At 39.7% G+C, this 23,223-nt stretch overlaps 3 protein-coding genes across 5 annotated transcripts; all 3 read left to right on the top strand.

Annotated features, from left to right (window-relative positions):
• Nucleotides 1-55: 55 nt before the first annotated feature.
• On the top strand, nt 56-10,969 carry oscp1a (organic solute carrier partner 1a). Its single transcript, XM_023960277.2, has 11 exons — nt 56-291; nt 404-433; nt 2,369-2,523; nt 4,216-4,383; nt 4,455-4,535; nt 4,613-4,716; nt 9,728-9,856; nt 9,932-9,986; nt 10,168-10,313; nt 10,387-10,441; nt 10,659-10,969. Exons 1-11 carry the CDS (start codon nt 180-182, stop codon nt 10,779-10,781), a joined length of 1,158 nt encoding a protein of 385 aa, XP_023816045.1. The 5' UTR covers nt 56-179; the 3' UTR covers nt 10,782-10,969.
• Nucleotides 10,970-11,977: 1,008 nt separating this feature from the next.
• lsm10 (LSM10, U7 small nuclear RNA associated) lies at nt 11,978-14,026 on the top strand. Of its 2 annotated transcripts, none has more exons than XM_004074135.3 (2): nt 11,978-12,153; nt 13,046-14,026. In XM_004074135.3, the coding sequence occupies exon 2, from the start codon at nt 13,107-13,109 to the stop codon at nt 13,509-13,511; it is 405 nt and encodes a 134-aa protein (XP_004074183.1). In that variant the 5' UTR covers nt 11,978-12,153; nt 13,046-13,106; the 3' UTR covers nt 13,512-14,026. The 2 variants fall into 2 exon arrangements, with proteins under 2 accessions (XP_004074183.1, XP_020562911.1); XM_020707252.3 differs by having other exon boundaries at nt 12,009-12,153; nt 13,102-14,026.
• A 3,377-nt stretch (nt 14,027-17,403) lies between these two features.
• On the top strand, nt 17,404-22,909 carry eva1bb (eva-1 homolog Bb (C. elegans)). 2 transcript variants are annotated; one of them, XM_004074137.5, is made up of 3 exons: nt 17,404-17,591; nt 19,158-19,252; nt 20,595-22,909. In XM_004074137.5, the coding sequence occupies exons 2-3, from the start codon at nt 19,186-19,188 to the stop codon at nt 21,002-21,004; spliced, it is 477 nt and encodes a 158-aa protein (XP_004074185.1). In that variant the 5' UTR covers nt 17,404-17,591; nt 19,158-19,185; the 3' UTR covers nt 21,005-22,909. The 2 variants fall into 2 exon arrangements, with proteins under 2 accessions (XP_004074185.1, XP_011479418.1); XM_011481116.4 differs by having other exon boundaries at nt 17,406-17,591; nt 19,161-19,252.
• The last annotated feature ends 314 nt before the right edge of the window (nt 22,910-23,223 follow it).

The following is a 23,223-nucleotide window of genomic DNA, read 5'->3' as shown; positions in this document are numbered from 1 at the left end:
CTTCCTGACCACCTGTTGCATCTTAGTGACAGTCTGCAGCGTCATGATCAGTTAAGAAGTTAACATGGACAGCTTTTTCACCAGTGGCGCTTTACTGCAGGAATAACCAGAGACAAAAGTGCTTTACATCTGCATCTGATGGTGACTTCTAGAGCAGCAACCTTCTCTGTCCAAGCACAATGTCCACGAGGACTCTGCCACTGGTTTTCATTAATCTGGGTGGAGAAATGCTTTACATATTGGACCAACGCCTGCAAGCTCAAAACACGTCTGTGGACAACACAGAGAAAGGTAGATCCTCCATCACACTGTCCTTTCAGCTCAGGAACAGAAGCATCTTCAGCCTGCAGAATCCCAAATATCTTCCTTTTTTCTTTCATGGGGAATCCTCACTGGTCTGCAGGAGTGTGGTCGGAAAAGGACAGAAAAAGAGGTACAGGTGCAAAAGAAATCTAAACGTCATGAAATAAGATTGTCATTTAAAAATATGATTGTCAAAATGTAAAATGTATATTTCATTTCAATGATTATTTTTGTTTTTATTTTTGGATTGTCAAGATTAGTGGATTTTTTTCCCGAGGTTGCAGACACATTTTTTTTCCCTGATGGCAGAGTTGTAGAAATGTAGCACAAACTCCTGCTAAAAAGCAACATTTAGATAAACTAAATATGACTGTGTTTGATAAGCCATAATAACTACAAAGACATTGGTAATTTGGAAACTTTGTGCCCTTTTGACTGAAATCTACATTTGACAGTAATGATGATAAACCTCCAGCAACTTGTTGCCTCTTCTTGGGATTCTACCTCTACTACTTTGTAATTGTCCTCCAACTTTTTAAACCCCTTTTTTGTCCTCCTTATTTCCCATCCACCACTCTTCTTTTCTTTCTCTTTTTTCCGTTCTGTCCAACAAGAAAAACCTGCAATATAAATAAAGTTTAGCCTCAAATAGAAAAAGGGTTCATCTAAATAAACACCTCTGTGTCTGAATATTCACGACCCCCTATTGTAACACTAAAATCTGTCTAACACAAGAGGCCTTCAGCTCTTATCTGTTTGCTCAGCTGCTGTACAGAACAAGTTAAAAAATAACTATGATATTAATTTGTATCACTTTGTGCGCTATGTTGAATTGGCGAACCATCCAGGGTGTACCCCGTCTTTGCCCAATAATACTGGCTGGGATAGACTCTGGCAATCAATAAGAGACTAAGAAAGTTTTGAAAACGTGTGAATCGATTGATTTGTTTATATTTTTTTACCATGTTTAATTCTAACCCAATGAGGCTTGGGGCCCTGCTACGTATTTCAATTTTTACAGTTCAGTGAGGTACTGGCTTAGAGCCTATTCACATCCAGGCAATACATCCATACGCAAACATTTTTTCTGTCTGACTTCTCCATGTCACGCCTTACATTACCCTTAAAAATTCAGACCTAATGCTACTTTTACACCCCCCCACACACACACTGTAGGGGACAGTATGCACATTTTCTATTGGTTAACTATTCTTTAACTTTTTGCTGCATGCTTGGCGATCACACAAGACGTGTGAAGTGCCAGGATCCAGTGAACCGCGCTGCAAACCACAAACAACCTGATTACTGTTCATGTACAGGTTGAGCACAGAACAAAGTGATCACATGATTCCAAAAAGCTCCACTGAGAAGAAACACCAAACATTTTCACTCAGAACCCCACTGAATCCATTTCAAAAGGGCTTTCTGCTGTCCTCACATATGCATGTTTTATGACTTTATGAGGGATTCTCCTGTTTTTGTCTTCCAACATTCAGTTTAGTCACCAAACCATCTCAAACCGGATCTCTGACTCTCCGAACTAAGTGACGCTAAGATGCAGAATCTAGAAAACCTCTGGAACAAACATTTTTATCTTAAACACCTGATGACCGTTTTAAAAACCTTTTCTACTATGGAGCCATCCTGGATAAATGAGTGATAAATGAACAGATCCTTCAGACGTAGTGAACATCATCACCCACATGACCTCACTTCCTGCTGATCTCCACATATGTCTATCCACTGTGGGTTTAGAAACGATGAAGCCGTTACCACTCAACGCTGGCAAAAGATGAAAGACTTTCAAATACAAAAACAAATCTAAAATTACTTTAAAAAAATAATCTTCTTCCCATATCAGTAATTATTTCAGCCAGCTGCATATGGTTGGTGAAAAATCAAGAGATCTTCATGATAGTAGAATTTATGTGGATTTCCTTATTTAATTCTGTAAAATTTACAACTTTAATCCAGATATATCAACTGTTTTTCAACCAAAATAAGAACTCACACTGTGTATTTGTCATGATTAAGGAAAACATATTTTCCTTTAAAATCCTCACAGTTATGAACGACATCATCGGGACCATGTTCAGCAAAGCCTTCATGGACGAACTTCTCAAACCCCAGCAGCTGTACTCACACAAGACCATGAAGACCGTTCTCACACGGTTAGCGCACACCTCCATCATGAGGCTGAACCCGGCCAGCATGGAAAAGGTAAACAGGATGGACTGCTGATGCTGTCAGATATTGTTTTTAGTTTTTAAACATTAAGGCTAAATAATTAGAAACTGAAACAAACTCACCACAGTGACTGCAGCATCAATGAAAATCAAATCTAAATCAATTAGAATCATTTATTGGCATCAAAATTGTAAATTGTAACAAGATTTGAGCACCAAAAACAACAGGTGTGCAACAAAAAAATAAAAAAATAAAAGGAAGTAGCGGTAAATTTACACAAATAAAAAGTAAAGAACAGAAACAAAGTAAAAAGTCCAATTTCCGACAAGGGTACAGAGTTGGTGTCATTGAGTACGGTAATAAATTCAAACAAGTTGCTTCTTTTTTTTGGATAAGCTATCATGAATTGAATTCACAAAGCTAAGTTTCAACAGTGTCAGATCAGGTGCTGTTTGAGCTAAGGTGGACTTTGCTCAAACAGCAAAGGACAAAAGGACAACACGGTTGGAAGAAATAATTTTAATTCTTTAGCGCCTGATTTCATTTCCAGCTTTTGAAAAAAAAAAGTCACTTGTGTTTTTGCTGTCAAAAAAGAGCCGAATTGCTTTTGCATCTACAGGCGTCATGGGGTTAAAGGGAATTTTCAAATATTTCTTAAGCTGTAAGTTCAAATGTTTCTACCTAAAAACAGCTTTTCAAATGTTGAAATCACTGTGAAGATGTTTCTTTAAATGTTACTTATTCTACTTTTGATTTCTACAAAAACATTACCAAGTAAAGTTCTCTTATGATCAGTCGGATCAAGTGATTACACTTAGTATGATCATTCCCACAACAATGACTCAGCATTTCACTATGATAGAATGTGCTGATTTTAGAAAATACATCTTTAGCAAACGCTTATTTGTCTCTTTGCCATATTTACAAGCTTATTCTTAATTTTACTAAATATAGGATGTATTATCTCAAATTCAATCATTCCACACAATTTGACGGAGGCATTTGTTCCCTTCTGTTAATAAGAAAAACTTATGATGATCAAAAATGAAAAATGAGCAATAAAACCAAACAAATTTTAAATAGCAAGCAGTTCCAGATGAAATGACAATCTCCAAACTTTTACATTTTGCTGCTTGTTTTTTTTAGATAAACTCTGCAGCTTATAGCAGATGTTCTGATCCATTTCTGCTGAGTTCTGATTGTCTCAGGTCTGAAGATGAGATGTTTCTGCTCCTTCTGTAGATGTTCTGCAGGATTTGGACCAGAACTCATAGAAGAACTCTGCAGAACAGTTCTATGTTTTTCTTTCAGCCAGTGTTTTAGCTATTAGTCTTTTTGTTTATCATCCTGATTAAAGATCCATGAAGACTCCAGACCAAATTTTCTGATACTCCACAGCACATTTGGCTCCAGAATGGCGATAGTTTTCAGATTTGACAGATTCGAAACATCAGGTATTAGATGCAGCAAAGCAGCCCAGACCATGATAGAGCTTCGTCCGTGTTTCACAGCAGTGACAGTTTTCTTTTCTATGTCTGTGAACAAAGAAATTGTGTTTCCAAAAAGCTTTTCCTGATCTGACCAAACAATATTCTTCCAGAAACTTTGTGGACGATTATTGGGAATCATAGGAATTTATTTTAAATCTTTTATCTGAAGTTTCTGTTTTTTATAAAGTTTGTGAAAATTGTTGGTTAAAACTTGAATAAACTGTTTAACTTTTAGCTTTATGAGTTGATGGTCATGGCTTTCAAATATCAAGTCTACCTTTGTCCGCGGCCTAAAGACCTGCTGCTTATCACCTACAACCACATGGACGCCATCAGGGAGTTTGTCCGAGACACTCCGGCGGTCGCCAACCAGGTGGATGAGACCCACAGGAAGCTCATTGAGGTAATCTCCCAGGATCTGAACTTCTAGACATCAAGTTACTCCCATATAACCACCTTTTCCTCGCCATCCAGGTCTACGCTCCTCTGTCAGAGGGAGAATTTCAGCTCCTCAGACAAACTCTGCTCATATTTTTTCAAGACATGCACGTTCGTGTGAGTCTTCTCAACGTGACATGAGCGTGGCGTTTTAGGAAGAGACTACTCAACGGATTATTCTCCTCTCACCACAGGTGTCATTGTTCCTGAAGAACCAAATCCAGAACCCCAACGGACGTTTCACCCTGACTACCTCAGGCCCGGTGCCTCATGGGGGAGATGTTCCAGGTCTGATCAGGTAGGATTTCAGTCACAGAACAGAACTGCCTCAATCCGGATTTTACTTATTCTTTTCTATAAAATATCATACATTGTTAATTTACATCAAGTTTTTTACCCCACAACATCAAAGAATTTACAGAAATTTCACATTTTTTGTCCTTAAGATGTTTTTTAAACCCTTTGATGAAATTCAAAAATTTGTTGGAATATACTTGTTTTCAATGGGACAGAGATTGTTTGCTCACAAAAATGTTAATTGAAGATGCAGAAATATTGACACGAGTGTTGGAAAAAAAAACACCTTATTAACTGTCTCAGACTTGATCCACTCATTTTTAACATTGTTAGCAGAGTTGTTTTCACGCTTTGTTCCTGGCGTGTGTACCCAGTATCCGACTCAAGACGGGAGAAAAATAAAGAGACTTTTCCACGTTATTTGAACTTCAACTTTTCACACAACTTTATTTTCTCAACTGCTCCCTCTTACAGGTCACGTGATCAATAACAGAGCCACTCATTGGCAAATGTCACAATGCATCACTCATCACTTATGACTGATTATTACAACTGAGAGCAAAACACATGAATATGTTAACAAACATGGTGTAACTGTATTTTATAGTATTGATTATCAACTAAGTTTGCATTCTTTCCCAAAAAAATGGCTTTAGTTTTTTGTAAGAATCCAAATGCAAAATATAATTTGGACCCTTTTTTTAAACAAACCACATAACTTTAAAACTCATTTACGTTGACGTTCAGAAAAGATGAAATTGTGACGGTTAGCAACCAAAGCGGCAATCTCTTTGTAGACAAGTCAAAAAGCAAAGTAAAAGTCAGTTAGGTCACGTAATGCCATTTCCAGGTAACTTGGGAACATTTCTCTGTGCGCAAATTAACAGGTGCCTGTTAGTTTTTTGTTTTTTTTTTACTTTGCTTTTTCTTTAAAGGCCCCTTAGGGGGCTCCGTAGTTATTGTCACATGAAAATTGGCAAAACGTTCCATGGATTGCATGCAGCCATTTTGAAAAAAAGCAGGTAAAGCCCTTCCACTGCCCCTAGTGGAATCATGATGAACTACAGTGCAGAAAACGAGCCTGGTTGAAAACAAGAGGTGTTTTATGGGAAAGTTTTGATGATGGTCTTCAGATAAGAGTCTCAGAAATATGTGTATCAAATATGATGGGAATGTTTACATGGGGTTAAATGTAATTTTTCTGTTTTTTCTTTAATCAAATCAAATCAAATCAAACTTTATTTATAAAGCACTTTTCATATATAAATATAACACAAAGTGCTTTACATTAAAACACAACAAAATATAAAAACAAGCATTGACGATTTAAAAATAAATAAAATAAAAATAAATAAATAAATGGGGCCCCCCTCCCCGTACCTAGCCCCCCACTCCTTTCACACCTCCCACCCCCTAAGTGATGGCAAAGGACAATGAGAAATAGGCTGAGCACAAAAAGAGGATGCTGGAAACGCTAATAATTGGAACCTCCCCCTCCGTGAACAGCCGCATAGACAGCCAAATGCAGCTTCACAGGCGGGGACCGCTCCACCACAGCTAAGCGGTGATGCAGGTCCCCATCAAGAGCTGCAGTGGCTGAACAGCAGCCGACCCAGAAGGAGGGGTTCCAGCTGAGGAAGCACCGGAAATAAAAATGAATAAAAATGAGAATAAACAAGTAAAAATATTGATAAAAACAATAAAATATTAAAATAAGGTAAATTAAAATAACGCGTTAAAATCAGATTCAAGTTCATAAAACAAGATAAAATGGATAGATAAATAAATAAAATAAAAAGTACATATAAATAAATAAATAACTGAATAAATACATAAAAGTAGTAAAAAATTAGCTAAAAGCCAGGTTAAAAAGATGGGTCTTGAGCCTTTTCTTAAAAGCATTAATGCTCTCTGCGGCTCTCAGGTCCTCCAGCAGACTGTTCCACAAACGGGGGCCATAGTGCTGAAATGCAGCCTCTCCATAGGTTTTAGTTTTTACAGTTGGAATGGTTAACAGACCAATGCCAGAGGATCTCAGGGTCCGCGAGGGTTCATACTTTACTAAAAGATCTGATAAATAAGAAGGCGCAAGACCGTTAAGACATTTAAAAACTGTTAAAAGTATCTTAAAATCAATCCTGAAGCATATGGGGAGCCAATGCAGGGATTTTAAAATTGGGGTGATGTGAGCTCGCCTCCTGGTCTTTGTAAGAACTCGTGCAGCAGAGTTCTGGAGAAGCTGAAGGTTCCTAATGTTGGTTTTTGGAAGACCAGAAAGCAGGGCGTTACAGTAATCAACTTTACTCATGATAAAAGCATGCATTAGCATCTCCATATTAGCAAGAGAGAGTAGTGGGCGGACTCTAGCCAGATTTTTGAGATGATAAAAACCAGTTTTAACCACCTGTTTTATATGGGGGATAAAAGTTAGCTTAGAGTCGAAGATAACACCCAGGTTTCTGACTGTTTCTGAATGACTTAATGAAAGTTCCTGTAGCTTCAGAAACTGTTTCTCCCTCTTGGCTTCAGGACCGATAACTAAAATTTCCGTTTTGTCCTGGTTGAGCTGCAGAAAATTATTTGCCATCCATAATTTTACATCTAAAATACAGTTAAAAAGTGCTTCTATTGGTCTTGTGTCATCAGGAGACATAGCTATGTACAGCTGGGTATCATCAGCATAGCTATGAAAGCTGATGTTGTGGCTTCTGATGACATTCCCCAGAGGAAGCATGTAAATGTTAAAAAGCAAGGGGCCAAGGATGGAACCTTGAGGCACACCACAATTAATTTCATGGACCCCAGAGAAGTGTGTGTCCATGCTTACCATAAAGTTTCTCTCCATGAGATACGATTCGAACCACTTGAGAACAGTCCCTGAAAGGCCAAGACTTTTAAGTCTGTTTACAAGGATCAGGTGATCAACAGTATCAAAAGCTGCGCTTAGATCTAGTAGAACTAGTACTGAGATCTGACCTGAATCCAAGGCACATCTGACATCATTAACGATTTTTAACAAGGCTGTCTCTGTGCTGTGGTTCGTCCTAAAGCCAGACTGGTTTATCTCAAAAATGTTGTTTTGAGAGAGAAACTCATTCAGCTGAATAAAAACAAGTTTTTCTAAAACCTTACTTAAAAATGGCAAGTTGGACACAGGTCTGTAGTTATTAAAAATTGAAGGGTCTGAATTAGTTTTCTTGAGTAACGGTTTCACCACTGCCGTTTTAAAAGCAGCAGGAAAAATACCCGTCTGTAGAGAGGAGTTCATGATATTTAAAATCTCACTCTCAAAAGACCCGTAAAAGGATTTAAAAAGTGATGTAGGGATGGGATCTAAAAAACAAGTTGTTGGATTAACTTGGGAGAAAACTCGACCAAGTGTTGCAGCTTCAACCAGGTCAAAACTGTCCAGTGCTTCCTCAGGTAACATCAAGCCAACATAACCAATAGAGAGGCTTTTCTGTTCTTTTATGATGTTAGATCTGACAGAATCGACCTTGCTCCTGAAGTGGTCTGCAAAGTCCTCACACAATGAGGCGGAGGCTGGCATTGTGTTTTTGTTTGCATTTGAGTTGATCAGGGACTCAATTGTGGTGAAAAGGACTCTGGGGTTATTCTTATTTACAGAAATGATGTTAGCAAAATATGAATTTCTGGTCTGTTTTACGGTTTGATTATATAGTTTTAGCTGGTTTTGGTATAATTGATAGTTTATTTCAAGTTTGTGTTTTCTCCAAAGTCTTTCGGCAGATCTACAACGTCTCTTCAATTGTTTAATTTCTTCAGTTCTCCAAGGGGGTGTGGCTTTGGTTCTTATCTTTTTAGACGTTAGTGGAGCTACTGAGTCGAGACTGGATTTTAATTTACTGTTAAAATTTTCAACGAGTAGATCACAGGGGGCCGGCAAGACAAGCGGAGAGTAGGAGCGAACAGATGTAATAAACTTTTCGACCACTTCAGGAGTCAAGTAGCGTTTCTTCACCGTTCTCACAGAGGTTTCTTGCTTTATAAAACCAGTGATGTTAAAAAGCACACAGTAATGGTCAGATACAGCCAGATCCACAACAGCGGACACACTGGTAGGTAAACCATGACTGATGACAAGGTCAAGAGTGTGCCCTCTGTTGTGAGTCGGCTGCATGACGTGTTGTTTAATCAATGTAACTGCAGTCTGTCATTTTAGGCTCTTTTTTAACATCTGTTTGTGAGCTGATCCACAAAAATAAAGGGGGAATATGGTATAGTAAGAGTAAAGTATAGCAAAAACACACTTCAAACAATGTAATTGGATCTCTAAAATGCAGAATAATTTTTGATTTTGAGTATTAAAAACTAAATGAACTAAATCCACTACTGTCGCAGGAAGTAAATAAATCTTTAAATTAAAGTGTTGATGAAGAGTCTTATTTTCAGTCTTATTAAGTGTTTTTGTAGATGAAAGAAAATTGTGAAGTTCAGTTTACTGAAATAACCAATTTTGTTTCAAATTTTGTTTTAAATTTAGGTGACAAATTGAAAAATAATGTGAAAATATGAAATTAAGAGTATTACAAAAATCCTTTCTACTGTAATTGTAGTCAGCAAAACTTTGAGAACTCTGGAGAACATTTTCAGGATTTGTTGTAAATTAATACAAAGTGATGTTTATGTTTTAATCAGGAAGTTGACAGAAAAAATCTTGTCAACATTGTTTAATGTGACAAATACCCTTTCCCCCCCAAAATCTTTGTATTTTTATCTGTTATGTTCTAATGATTCTGATATAAATATATAAAGATATAAATATATAAATATATATAATAAATATATAAGATATAATATATAAAGATATAAATGGTGAATAGAGACATGTGTTTTAAATTTTCACATATCCAGTACAAAGACAGAGATATTGCATCCATTTAGCCATAATATTTTTGAATCATGGTTTGATCTGTAAAACGTTGATCGTTGAATTGAATCGATCCACAGATGATGCATTCGCTCCTCACGCTGCTGCTGTCTGTTTCCAGGCTGTTCAGCGTGAAGGGCAGAGAGGTCAGCCGCTGCGAGTTTCCCAGCGGAGGAAGTTACAGCAGTGCTGTCAGAGAGGGATCCTTTGACCTCCATGGAGACAGAGTCCTCAGACTCGGGGTGAACATGTACGAAGGCGAGCTCCGATCTGTGTTATCTGCTGGGCGACCTGCTGCTAAAACTTGTCTTGGCGTGTCAATCAGGTACACGATGAACCATCCAGAGGAGACACACACGTCCAGGAACACCTGTGCTCAGGTAACACGTCAGATTATGGTAACATCATTGGAAAGTAATGAGTTTCAGGTCAACCTTAGGTGAACTCCAGAAGCAGAAGTATCCATCCTTTAGCCAAAAATCACAGGAAGTGAAGTCAATAAACATGTGATTTAGGTCAAAACTTTGACTTCCTTTTTATTTTTTTGCTGCTGTCCTGCAGCCTGATGATGTTCCAAACCTGCTGGCCAAGGAGGAGCTGAACCTGTTGGCTCGCATCATGGGCAGCATGAAGACCGTGCCCGTGCACACCACTGAAGGAAGCTTTCGGTTAAACCTGTTTGCTTCAGACCGCGAAGAGGAGGAGGCGTGAGTGCTTTTCTGGTCTCCATCCCTGCAGAGAAGTCCTTTTCTTCTCAGAGATCTTTGTGTTGCTGAACAGGGGAACTTCTGGAGGAGCTCAGGACTTTGACGTCATCAACATTCAAGCCATGCAGGTGGTTTTTCGTTAACAGAAACACAGCACACCAGATATAGTTAATGAGTCAAAAGCTTTCTGTGTGACGATTTAAAAATGTCATGAAAATCTAACTAAATTTGGACAACTTATTTGAATTTGTAAATTTATTGTTTAATTTTATTTAACCAGTTTGATCTTTAATATGATCATTTTGGTGTGTGTGTGTTTGTGTGTGTTTTTGTGTGTGCGTTCAGGATGAACAGGCATCTGCTGAGCTCGCTCGAATCGCCGCTCAGTTTGCAGAGGAAGAGCTGAAGCACGAAGACCAAGGCAGCAGCAAAGGAGACGAGCTGCTGGCCATGATGGATGACCTCTGACTGACCCCTGTGATTTTATCCTGTTACAATAACAAAGATGCAGTACACATTCAGGGCAGCTTTGTATCTGTCTCTATCTCAGTTTCATCAGTCAGTCTATCTGTGAGATGTAAAGTTAACATGAGGATTATTAACAGATTGAATTTCCAGTTGGCATGTTTTAATAAAGTTTTAAAGTATTATTATTATTATTATTATTATAGTATTTTTTTAAACTGGGACTTTGATTAAATCTGTAACATAATAAATCTGCATGAAAGATCAAGGAGGACAATCATGAAAATGAGGCATTTTTGTTGGGATTAGGATCATTCAGGATAATCTCAAATGGTTTATTCATCTGTATAGCTCTCCATGTGTTCCTCAAGGATCTGTTTTGGAACCACTTTTACTTTAAACGAACTATCTCGATAAATACTTGAACAACGGTGATCTTAACTTTTATAATGCTTGTATGTGATACGTCATCCCAGATCAGTTTTACTAGAAAATCAATGTTAAAAATTACACATCAGATTGATTATTCAAAGCTATGATTTAAAAAAGACGTATCAAATAGTTCATTAAATTTTACCAAAAGTAAATTATTATGGAATTTTACCTCAGGCATTTCAGTAACAATTCAAATATTCAGGGTTAGATTAAAGAATCTTCTTATGTTTATATTTTATTAAATCCAGAGTCAGATAAACTCAGATACAGAATTTTAAAAATTAAAAGGGTAAATGAAGTACGTTTTTTCTACAGTATTTTTCAATACATTGAGTTTTTGTTATTGTTAGAAAAGAATATTATATCCTATTAAATTGTTGTAAACCTCTCAGATCACCTTATAAAGTCCCAAATGCCTTAAAAACAGAATTCGGTGATAACATGATCTTGATAGCTGAGAATCACAAACATATTTAGAAGAAAAAGAACAAGAAGAAGAAGCTTTATTTATTGAAAAGGAAATTAAAAAGCGTCCAGGTCCTTGCATTCACCACACACAATCCAATAAACAATAATAAAAAAAGCCATAAAAACAATCCATATTAAAACATTGTTAAAGTTTAAAGAGGATTAATTAATTTCCTAATTTTCTTCTTTTATTGACAGCTGACGTATGTTATTGTTAGTACATCTAACAAAAATCAAATCTAATGGTCGGGTGTTGTGACCGTTTTAAATAAAGCTTTCATTCTAAAAAAAAGGCTGCTCATTCATTGGCTGCGAGGTTCTGACGTCAGTACGTATAATACGTCGACCTGAATGCGGGAAATCAACTTTTAAAGTGACGTGGGGCAGAGTCTGCGAGATTGCTGGTTCCAACAACATTTATCGGAAGAATATCAAACCAGAGTTACACTAGACTCATGTCCGGCATATTTTGGTAAATGTTTTGGCAACTTTCGCTTCATAATGGAAGAGTTACGGAGCTTCGTTTAGCTAAAGCTAATGGCTAACTCTGTGTGTTTTGTATTTTCTCGTTTAAATGTCTTGAGTGACTTTAATTCCTCTGGTGCTTTGCTATTCAAGCTAACTGATAATTAGATGTTCAAATGCAGCAGCTGCCATATTTAACCTTAAAAAAGATTTAAATGGGAACTGTTCGACTTTGCTGACAAATAATAAGCTTTTGTCTTTGGTCGTAATGTTTACTTTTCCGCGCTGACAGCTGATCCTGGGCTGTTTCACGGAGTTCCAAATGGTTCTGAGATCTAATATATTCCATCATTTTTTTTAAAATGTTCTTCATATAAGGAAGCAAGTCAGCTACAATCGAGCATGTTTAAAAAAAGGTGTTTTTCTCTAACATCAAAATGTCCCGCAAAGATTTATGGGAAATAATACTCTGCTTGATTTAGATGGAGGCTCCAGAGTAGATGTTGTCTGCTGGGAAATGTATTTATTAGTTTGTCCTATAGTTATACAATGTAAAACATTGTAGACAAAATACACAAATGCAGGATCATGACCCAGACTCCTGATCAAATCAAATAGAGATTACAAAGACTTTTGAGAGAAAAGATCAGTGTTTTTCTCGGTTTGTGCACTTTTTAATATTGAGAGGAAATCCATATCCATGACCTTAAACTTTAACCTGAGAGAATTCTGGTGCTGAATGTTGGAGCAAGGTCAGGCAGAATCATCTCGGGTCAAAAGCTTTAAAAACTCCAAAAATATAAGTTCTGATGTCAAAGAAAAACTTCTGGAGGCTGAACTCAGATAAAATGTAATAATGAAACTTGTTGTTTTGACTGGTTGTGTTTTTTCCTGCGGAGGGGGGGTCCCTGGTGTCACACTTAAAGCCCCCCACTGCTCCGTCCTCCGCTCCTAGACTCCATGGAACCTGAGGCGGTCGAGTCCGCCACAGTGGGGGTGGAGGTGGTGAACTCCATCCGCGAGCGGACGATCGCGGAGAACAGCATGGTGGTCCTGCTGCAGGGGCTGCAGGGGGAGGTGACCACGGTGGACCTGAGGGACGAGAGCTCAGCTCGGGGGCTCGTGCTCAATGTGGACGCCTTCATGAACATCCGTCTGAAGGATGTGCTCTTCCTGGACCGGCGGGGGCAGACCGCCCAGCTGCAGGACCTGTTCATCACCGGCAGAAACGTGCGCTACGTGCACATCCCCGACCACGTGGACATCATGAAGACCATGGAGAGCCAGCTGGCCAAGATCCACCGGGTACGCAACTTCGCCGGCGAAGGCGGGGGCAGGAAGGAGTTTGGCGGGAGGAAAAAATGACAATTTGATGGAAATTTCTGGAGCTTCAGCCTAACCCCACCCTGAGGGTAACCCCTCCAACTGACGTGGAGACTGTCTTCAAAAACAGATTTCACTACAAAATGTTGAAATAATGGACAAATTAATGAAATATGCAGATTTTTTTAAAACACTTTCAGCCTTAAAATAAAGTTGTTTTGTTCCTGATCTGTTGGGGAAAAAAAGTAAACTTAAAAAATAAATATTCATGTAAATATAAACATTTGGACAATTGAGTTTGAAGGATGACATGTTTATCATGTTAACATTTATTTTTGCTGGAAATGAATACAAATATAATCGTAGTCCTTTTCTTATTTAGCTCCAGCCATCCTAAAACAGAATGGATTTGATTGTTTTGACCCATCTTAGTTGCCGTAAAAACTTTTCCTTTAAAATTTTTGTGTAAAATTAAAGCCATTTGAAGCAATTTTATGCATTTTTTTTATTTAATAAAAATATAGCTAAAACTTTAAGGTGTGAATAAAGTGACCTGACTGAATACATGTTTGTGATTTTCTTGCTCAACTGCAATTTCAGTTTTCCGCCTGCAGGGGGCGAAAATTTTCTTTGGTTGGAGAAGCAGCTTCGTAGCTGTGAAAAAAGGGGATATTTCTGTAAAATAACACTTGTAGTTGATGCAGTTATAATAAAAAAACTTTCATTTTTCTTGTTTTTTCCTATATTTACTTGCAGCTTGTTAAACACTGTGGCAGAGAAATAATCAAAACATCTGTTGGGTACTCAGAAAGTAGTAGATAATTCATTTATTTTCTGGTTTGGACCCAAAAGCACCATCAACACTGAAACATTTCTCAGTTCGGGACTTTCTAGCAGATGTCCTCAGTTACTTAAGTCCCAATGACAAAAAGAGCTTCTCTCCAGGAGGCTCCAGCTATTGTCCTCAGCTCCAAACAGGTTGTAGATTATATTTTTAATCCAAAGAATGAAGACATTTTATCAAACCTCTATTACAGGAGCATCAGGGTCTCAAAGGGCTCGTCTTTTGCTGATTTACCTGGATCAGGTGTGTTCAGCCAATAAGGAGCTTCAATGGCAGGTTGGTTGGAAAACCCTCGAGGCTCTGTGCTCTAGCCCTTGTGCTATCTTAGATGACCCCACCCTTACATTGACGTGTTCTCCCTACCATGACAAAGGTGGATGAAGGTGAAGAGGATTTCATGTAATCCATGGACACCAGTGAAGATCACAAATCATTGAAGAAAAAAGGTTCAGAGCACTGTCTAGTGGGTCTAGATGACCCAACTCAAGTGCCTCGGATAGCACAAGGGTTAAAGACTTTTATGAGGCTGAGACAACGCCCCTCTGTGGTTTCAGTAAGAACAAATCTCAATAAAAGATGTTTTTTTAATTCTTCAGGCATTTTTATTTCAAGCTCACTCCTCAAACTGAGCAGCATGGGTGCAAACACGCCCTCAGGGGCGCCGTGTTGACCTGCTCTGCTGCATCACAGAGGCCGTCTGTGTGGATTCAGCTAATCGCTGCTCCCATGCAGGAAAACATTAGTCATGGAGGATGCCAGTCTGCCGAAGATAAACAGTCACCTCTGCATCATGGGGCTGTTAAGATTGGCGCAGGCGGCGGCCAATGGGAACCAGGCGCACGCGTGAAAGGAAGAGCCTGTTTGGATTGGAAAGGCTGCGTGCAGCCGGGCACAAATACTTTTGGGAATTTGAGGAATTCTGCAGCAGGGAGAGGACAGCCTGACATAACAGGAGACTGCAGATGGACGGGCGTGGCCAGAGTGTGCGGCCTCGCTGGGACGTGTTTTTCTCCTGGATGTTGTGAAAGCAGACGGGGTGACAGCAGGCCACATAATGAGCAGTTTGCCGCTGCGCTGAGAAGATGACCATGCCACATCGGCACAGCCTCTCTCAGAATAACACATTGAAACCACACAAACAACTCCTTTGTCATGCAGGGCAGGAGCTGCCGGGAACACGAAACAGCTGTCATCCTGTAGAATTACATATTTTTCTTTGTCAGAGTGCTCAGGTGAAGACAATATGTAGTGGAGACAAAATCCAGGTCTTGAGGGCCGGTGTCAACATGTTTTCCAACTAAAATGTCATTGAAGCTCCTTATTCCCTAAATCAAATCAAATCAAATCAAACCAAACTTTATTTATATAGCACTTTTCCTATTAACACATAACACAACAGGCTTTACATTAAGACAAAACAAAATATAAAATAATATTTTATACAAACAAGATTGAAAATTAAAATAGAACCCCCTCCCCAGACCTACACACAACCCCCCAGCCCTGTCCCACCTTCCACTCCCTAACTGATGGGGATAGACAATGAGAAATTGGCTGAACACAAAAACAAAATCTTGGTTGTTGGAAACGCACCTGATCCAGGTAATCAGCAGCAGATAAAGCAGGAATTCCGAAAAACCAGTAGGGGGTCGTCCCTCAATGTCTGGAGTTGTACACCGATTCTCTAAAGGTCCCACAGCTGAATGAGAAAAAACAAATACTCCTCAACCATCTCCTCCAACTGAACCTGATGGATTCAAACGCATCACTGTGTGGACATAATTTAGGCTGGTTTGGGATCGGTTCTATGTATTTTAGTTTCTTGTTTATGTTTTGAGCGAGGACGTGCGGTCAGGGGAGGCAGGTGAAGCAGTGCCCCTCCTGTCATCACCCTCACCTTCCATCATGAAATCTACAGCCTACTAATATTAAAATAAAAAATGATTCATTTGAAGGATGTCATGTCAAATGCATCCCCACACGATTCAAATTTATAAATATTATTATAAATATTTAGTTTATTTAAGTTTTGCATATGGACATATTTACAAAATCTCAAACACAAATCTCAAAGTTTGAATTCTTTTTGACTGTATAAATAAGCTGTTTGTGTGATTAAGGTTTGAGAATAACTAGTTGGACTTTTTTATGTTTTTTTTGTTTTGAAGAGAATTGTTGAAAGGTAAACTTATAATGAATCCCCCAAACTTCTATGCATAAAACAAATATGGTAAAGTAGGACATTTCAAAATGATTTGTTTTTACTTGAATCTTAATTATTGAACCCTTTTGCTATCCTATGACCCCACCCTTACATTGACGTGTTCTCCCTACCATGACAAAGGTGGATAAAGGTGGAAAGATCACAAATCATTGAAGAAAAAAGGTTCAGCGCACTGTCTAGTAGTGGGTCTAGATGACCCAACTCCCAATGTTAAAGTGCCTAGGATAGCACAAAGGTTACAGGAGGTTCTTTTTTTTCATGTTTACCTCCAAGATTACATCATTGTTGCTCTTCTTGATCTATTCTGATCAAAAATACAAATTCATATCTGAACTTTTATCCCTGCATTGTACAGTGATGGCTGAATTTTGAGGTGGAAGTGGGTGAAAAACTTTTTTTTTTCTTCTATCACTATCTTTCTCTTTTTTTTTCAGGGGTGATGGATGATCTCACATCCAGATCCAAGTTTCACTGGTTTGAAATTCCTCAGCTTTGGCGAGTTTTCATACATGTTCACTAGCTAATGTTTAGAAAGTGGTTTCCTCCATTTTTACTGACACATCATCAAATTTACTTTGTCAAAAAAGTCAGAAATTTGCAATGAAAGGAGGCCAGCAAACATCAGCAGGACAAACAAAGCTGCACATGAGTCCCACGAACTGCTGTGAAGCTGATCTGAAACAGAACCGGCGCTTTTCGGTTCGCAGCTCCTACAGGATGCACTTCTGCTTGCCTCTGGGCTCTGATTAAAACACAAAGAGCTCAGTTAATTCAGCAGTTCCCACTGCTTTGCACCCCTCCGCAGCCGCCCTGCCGTTTCCTGCTCCACCCACTGGTCTTAAAAGCAAACAGAGTCTCGGATCTGCTCAGAGATGAGGCTCCAACCTGCAGAGGAGCTCCAGACTGAGGCTTTTATTTTGAAGGCAGAGGGGCATGCATGAGTACCACTTTTGCCCTGGAAAAGCAAACATCTGAGAGGAAGACAGTGGAGGAGCCTGAGGCTCAGCGTCTGTGGACTTTACTAAAAAAAAAGTGCAACTTCTTCTAGAACCAGGTGAGTGAGGAGAAAAAAACTGTGTCTCTTCTTCCTCCTTGAAGATCTTAAAAACTCAGCTTCATGGAAACAGAAGAAATGAAGAAAAGGGGATTTGGGGAAAAGCTGCTAGTGAACGAGTCTGACGGTCAGCAGACGCCCTGGGTTTCCTCTGGGATTTGTAAGCAGGAAGTGTGGGGATTTGATGGGGTTGGCATAAACAGCCCCAGCTGCCGGGCCCGGAGCTCGCTGGTCTGGTCTGGAGGTGTGAGGTGGGGACACTGGCTCTGGTCTGAGCAGGACAGCAGAACCACCGTCTGTGGGTCAGAGATAAGTCGAGACCACGTCAAAGTTCTAAAGTGACCCTCAGCTGGATGTTTTCCTTTGCATTTTTTCACACAAAACCTCATTCAAATGAAAATGTGTTTTTGAAACGTTCATCTGAGCTTCTCTGGATTATGAGCTCCAATAATTATTGGTGAAGAGTTACCATGACAACAGGGAAGCTGTCAGACACTTAGTTACTATATGTGTTTATTCAAATTAATATGTTTGTGAACCCCCAACAAATCTGGAGTAAATAAATCACTGGGGGGGGGGGTGTCAAATACTTAAGTGTTAACAGAATTTGACAATTCAGGTTGAACAGAGTGCCTCCTCCTTGCACAAGAATAAAAAAAATCATTTTAAAAAATCACATAGAAGGGCCCCCCCCACCCCAGGCCCCCCAGTTTAGCACGGCCCTGGCCTTCAGCGACCTCCAGGCAAAAGGTTTTAACTCAATAAAAGGCAGTTTTTTTAAAATAAAAGTTGGCTAAGTTTAGCAACTGAACCAAAAGAACCCCCCCCCCCCCATACCCCCGACGTTGTTGTGTCTAGGGGGCCTTGAAAATGGAAAACACAAACAGCAGGCAGAGCTACGTTGTTTGTTTTTTTGTACACTTAAAATACATTCTAGGCAAGGACCTCTGGTTCCCATCATGGATCTCCTTGGGGAAGGAGGGGGTCACTTAGGTCTGTGGACTCCCACCGACCCCCCACCTCCCACCCCCATGGCAACTCCAGCTGTAATTGCCCATAAAACAAATAAAGGAGAGCGATCCAGCTCTGCCACAGGGATGAAGATCAGGGTGGGAGAGGGACTCGAGCCCCCTTTATGTAACAGCTGGAGGTGGGTGGGTGAGTGGGGGTTATGACATCATCATCCCCTGGGAGCCAAAAGTACACATTAGGCTCCCACGCACATTGTTGATGAAGGAAAGTGAATTTGAGGAGCTGGGAAACTTCAACACTTTTAGTCCAAAGGGCAATCAGACATGAGCAGATTGTCCCTGAGGAGCCAGATTAAAGACCCACGCCGGGAAAATCCTGCTGTTGGTGTTTTTGACATGTTCTTGTGGCATTTATCTGATGGTGGAGGACATAAACGAAGACATTTGAGCTTACAATTGCATTTCTGACTATGTCTTTACTTCTAATGCTGTGAATCAGGAGAAGAAGGAAAAATGCCGTTGTAAAAATGGGATGGGAAAAATCCCCAATGTGAAGATCTTCTCAGGTGACTTTGTCCTCTGCTCTGCTCCACAGCAGGAGATGGTGGAGCTGTAAAACCATCATGGAGCCCGTGAAGAGGGACATGGAGCTGCTCAGTAACAGCATGGCCACCTACGCCCATATCAAAGGTCAGTTTGTTCAACTGTGGGAAGAAAAGATTTTAAAAAAGGGTCCCTGAAGTGTTTTTTTTAGCTGTTTGGGGTGGAGGGACGCCAGAAAAGGCCACAAATGCAGAGATTGAAGAGTGCAGGCAGTCCGTCAGAGTCCTGACCTCCTGGCTCATGTTACACTGCAGGTGTACCTCAGTTCTTTAGACTCTGTTTTTAATTTTTTAGCCTTGTTTCCACTAAGCAGTGGGGTCCGGTCCTGTTTAGAATTGTCCAGGCAATTCAGGTGAGCGCTTCCACTTAAAATTGGACCGCCACGATGCATGTGGGGTGAAGCTAACACCAATGGAGGTCATGCAGCAGCTCATTTTTTCCCATTTGGTCCCTCATAGATACAAACCATTTCATGTTGTTCGATGGAAGATTGCGGGCGGCGAAGAGGAATACAGCCGCTTTTTTGGCGCTTTCTTTTGCTGCAAAGACCTTCAGCCAATCAATGGGTTTCAACAGTGTCTCTGCTCTAAGGTTACATTTTTCTATGGACCTACAACCAACGGGGGCCCAAAATGGATTTGGTCCAGCTTAATGGGTCAATTTTATAATCAAAAAAACCTTCAAAGTACCAGACCGGACTGGACCGGATTTCCCCACTCAGTGGAAACAAGGCTTTTGGATTTGTGACGTGTGTTCAAGAACGTGCTAAACACCATGGGCTAAATGTTCACACTGGACAAGCAGGGAGGGGCTTCTTCTTATTTTGCTACTGTTTACTAGCGCATGTCCGCCACCTACAGTTAAGTAGTCTTGGTGCAAAATGTCAAAGCGGTGTAAATCTGGTGAATCTTGCTCCAGGCTTTTTCTTTCACAGCTCTATTCCGATAAATGCAACACATGGCGTCATAGAATTCCAGCCGGCCACAAACCAGTTATTAATTTCTCCTCCATGATCAGTTTTCAAAGAGTTGGTACTTCAGTGAATTGAAAAGGACGTCACAACCAAATCCGAGTCCCTGACTGAGCTGGTTTAACTTTCAAAGTGTGTTCAGTGCCTGTGTGTTCTGCACAATCGTAACAACATGTGCAGCGATGCAGAAACCTGCTTTTACATTGACTTCTCATTGGAAGTGGTCGCTTGAATGAATGTTGCAGAGGCCGGTGTGAACATAGCTTTCACTCAGGTTCCCTCTAAACATCAGTTTGAAGTTCCAGACTAGAACAGACTCCTGCAGGAGGATCGCAGGTCCTCCTGAAGGTCAAACTTGGAGCCTCAGCTGTTTGGCTTTGGCATAAAACACGTCTTCAATGTTTTTTGGGTTCTGCTCGTTTTGTTTCGGCTCCAGAATAAACGTTGTTTGTTCCGCAGCGAACCCTGAGAGCTTTGCTCTCTACTTCATGATGGGGGTCTCCTTCGGCCTCTTCATGGCGCTCTGCCTCCTGGTGGGAGGCATCGCCTGCAGGACTCAACACCGCAGGAAACCTTCTTCATCTCCTGAGAGGAGACAGCTGAAGGAGTCCAGCGAGGAAGAGGAGGACGAGGAGGAGGAAGAAGAGGAGGAGGAAGACCCCAAGACGACGGGGGGCGCCCTGAGCAACCGCAGCAGCCAATCAAACGGCACGCTGAGGAGCGTGAACGTGTTTGCCTCTGCGGAGGAGCTGGAGAAGGCGCGACGTCTGGAGGAGCGAGAGCGGATCGTCCGGGAGATATGGAGGAACGGACAGCCAGACATCCTGGTCACGGGAACCGGAACCATGGGGCGGGTCCATTACTGCTGACAGAACCAGGAAGGAGAGGACGGCTCGCTGGTGACCTCTGCTGTTTCCACAGAGGATCCTCTTCAGTGTTTCTGCAGGAACTTTGGTTCTGAGGGAACCGAGGTGAGGATGTCTGCAGGGTAGTGCCTGTTCCATCAATAATTTACACACAGATGTTAATCCTATAGATAATCTGAGATTATATTAAAAAATATTACCCACAGTTTAAAAATGAGGATGAAAAGCTGAGTCTTCAAAAGTGAACCACAGTTCTGATGAGTTTTACTGAAGGTTCTTCATGTTTTCTAAAGGGTTTACCATCATTACTGTGTATTCAAGTTCATGAAACAGCATCAGATCTAATCCAAACTTTGAACAAAACTCTACAAAATGTTAATCCATTCCAATGTGGATCTGCTGCAGAGCTCCAAACCATCACACTCCCTCCAACATGTTTGACTCTTCTTTCAAAAGTCTGTTAATGTTGGTCCAGATGGGAGTCAAGCCCTCCACAACATTTCCTCTTTTTGTTTTGTCAGATTATTTTGTTCGGATATTTGTCGATAATCCAGATTTATATTTGTATTTTGTTTTTTTGCCAGCAGTTTTTCTCCTTCAACTTTCACGGTTTCATTTGGTCGAAAATTCATTTCCTGACATTTGAATCATGACCTTTGACCTTAAGTGATGCCTGCACCTTTTTCAATGTTGTACTGCTGGATAAGACCTTGTTGTGTTCTTAAACATTTTGGTCTGCCGGCAAATTTTTGTTTTTTTCAGTAAGTTGCGGTGTGTTGTTGTGTTTAGCTTTTCAGCAGGGAGCGCTAATCTACAGCCGCGTCATAGAAGTAAAAATAGATGCCTGGTCACGTGATTTGCATAATGACCATAAATCATTTTCATCAAACCTGGTAAGATTCAGGTTATTAAAAAAAGGCCCTCAAATGCAGCTTGTTTAAGACTATTAGTTCCATCCACACAGAAAATATCTGGAAAACCCTTTTATGCTAGAAAAAAACAAAAACACAAATAAATGTAATTTAGCTAAAAAACATCTTCAAAAAGAATAATTTGTGCACAATTTCTCTAGTTTTGGCAGCCACCTTGGATTCCCAATGATGTCATAAACTCTGATCAGAAATTAAAAGAAGTTTCAGGTTTTTTGTTTACTTTTCATTCCATCGTTCCGTTTCTTTGGCACTTGGTGAAATGAGTTTTAAATGTTGGAAATATTGCAAAATGTATGTTATTTATATTAAATTAGCTGAAGCAATGGAATACAGTTCATGTTAAAGCAAGATAATTAAAGTTAAACTCTGATGTCGACTCCAAAAGCTGCTAAAATAAACGCTAACGGCTAAACTAGTTAAAGAAAGTGCTAAATTGAAAACTAAAACTAAATGAAATAGAAAGAAAATGCAACGTTTGCTAAAACGACCTGGGTAAAATTGCTATATTTTGTTTGAAGCTGTTTATGAAAAAAGAATCATAATAGAAAAACATCTTAAATTAAACAGAGACCAAAGAATGTAAATTGGAAAAAAAAGAGGATAAAAGGCCATAAATTATCCAGTTGCTGGGCAGAAATTTTAAAAACAATAAAAAAATAAAAAACGCTAAAAATCCTTCTTGTGTTTTTTTGTGGAACTATTAATCGTTTTGTAGCTCAAACTTTCAGCTGTCAGCATTCTAAAGATTGAGAGTAAAATAAAGAAAAGATTATACAACTTTTTTTGAAAAAGTGGTTATTGTTTTAAAAATGTTCACGTAAAACAATAAATGCTGTAAAAAAGAAAAACAATAAGCAAATGTACTTTTCTAAGAAAAGGTAATGTGTTTTTTAAATATATGACTTTGTGGATTAAATTAAATGTATTTACTTTTTTGTACGTTTTATTTGCAGAAAAATAAAAGGCTTTTCTTAAACTTGTTTTTAGTGTGTTTTTTATGTTAGTGATTATTTTTGAGCAATAATGAAAACTAATCTGTTCTAAAATATAGATTTGACTAAAAACTCATGTTAGTTAGAAAACGATCTCGAGTCTAAATCAGCCGGAAATCTGCTGATTGATGGGAATAACAGACTCCCAGTTTTCCCAGTTCATGTGGATCAGCGCCTCACTTCCTGTTCTCGCCCACCTACCCCTTAATGTGTGACAGCCCCTGTTTGTTTGGTTTCTGAGCCGGGGTCGCAGACCCCACCGCTCTGCAGAAGTTCCCATCCCGCAGCAGCATCCCAT

This window comes from Oryzias latipes, chromosome 11, assembly GCF_053564925.1.
Source record: "Oryzias latipes strain Hd-rR chromosome 11, Olatipes_Hd-rR_3.1".
NCBI classification, from domain to species: Eukaryota; Metazoa; Chordata; class Actinopteri; order Beloniformes; family Adrianichthyidae; genus Oryzias; species Oryzias latipes.
The sequence above is the reverse complement of the archived record's forward strand: the minus strand, read 5'-3'. Positions and strand labels throughout refer to the sequence as shown.

Coding starts and splice junctions, on each gene's coding strand:
- oscp1a (XM_023960277.2), top strand. CDS start 180: ATGTCCACGAGGACTCTGCCACTGGTTTTCATTAATCTGGGTGGAGAA. Junction 4,717..9,727: donor GATGTTCCAGGTCTGATCAG/GTAGGATTTCAG, acceptor GTCTGTTTCCAG/GCTGTTCAGCGTGAAGGGCA. Junction 10,314..10,386: donor GACCGCGAAGAGGAGGAGGC/GTGAGTGCTTTT, acceptor GTTGCTGAACAG/GGGAACTTCTGGAGGAGCTC.
- lsm10 (XM_004074135.3), top strand. CDS start 13,107: ATGGAACCTGAGGCGGTCGAGTCCGCCACAGTGGGGGTGGAGGTGGTG.
- eva1bb (XM_004074137.5), top strand. CDS start 19,186: ATGGAGCCCGTGAAGAGGGACATGGAGCTGCTCAGTAACAGCATGGCC. Junction 19,253..20,594: donor CACCTACGCCCATATCAAAG/GTCAGTTTGTTC, acceptor TTTGTTCCGCAG/CGAACCCTGAGAGCTTTGCT.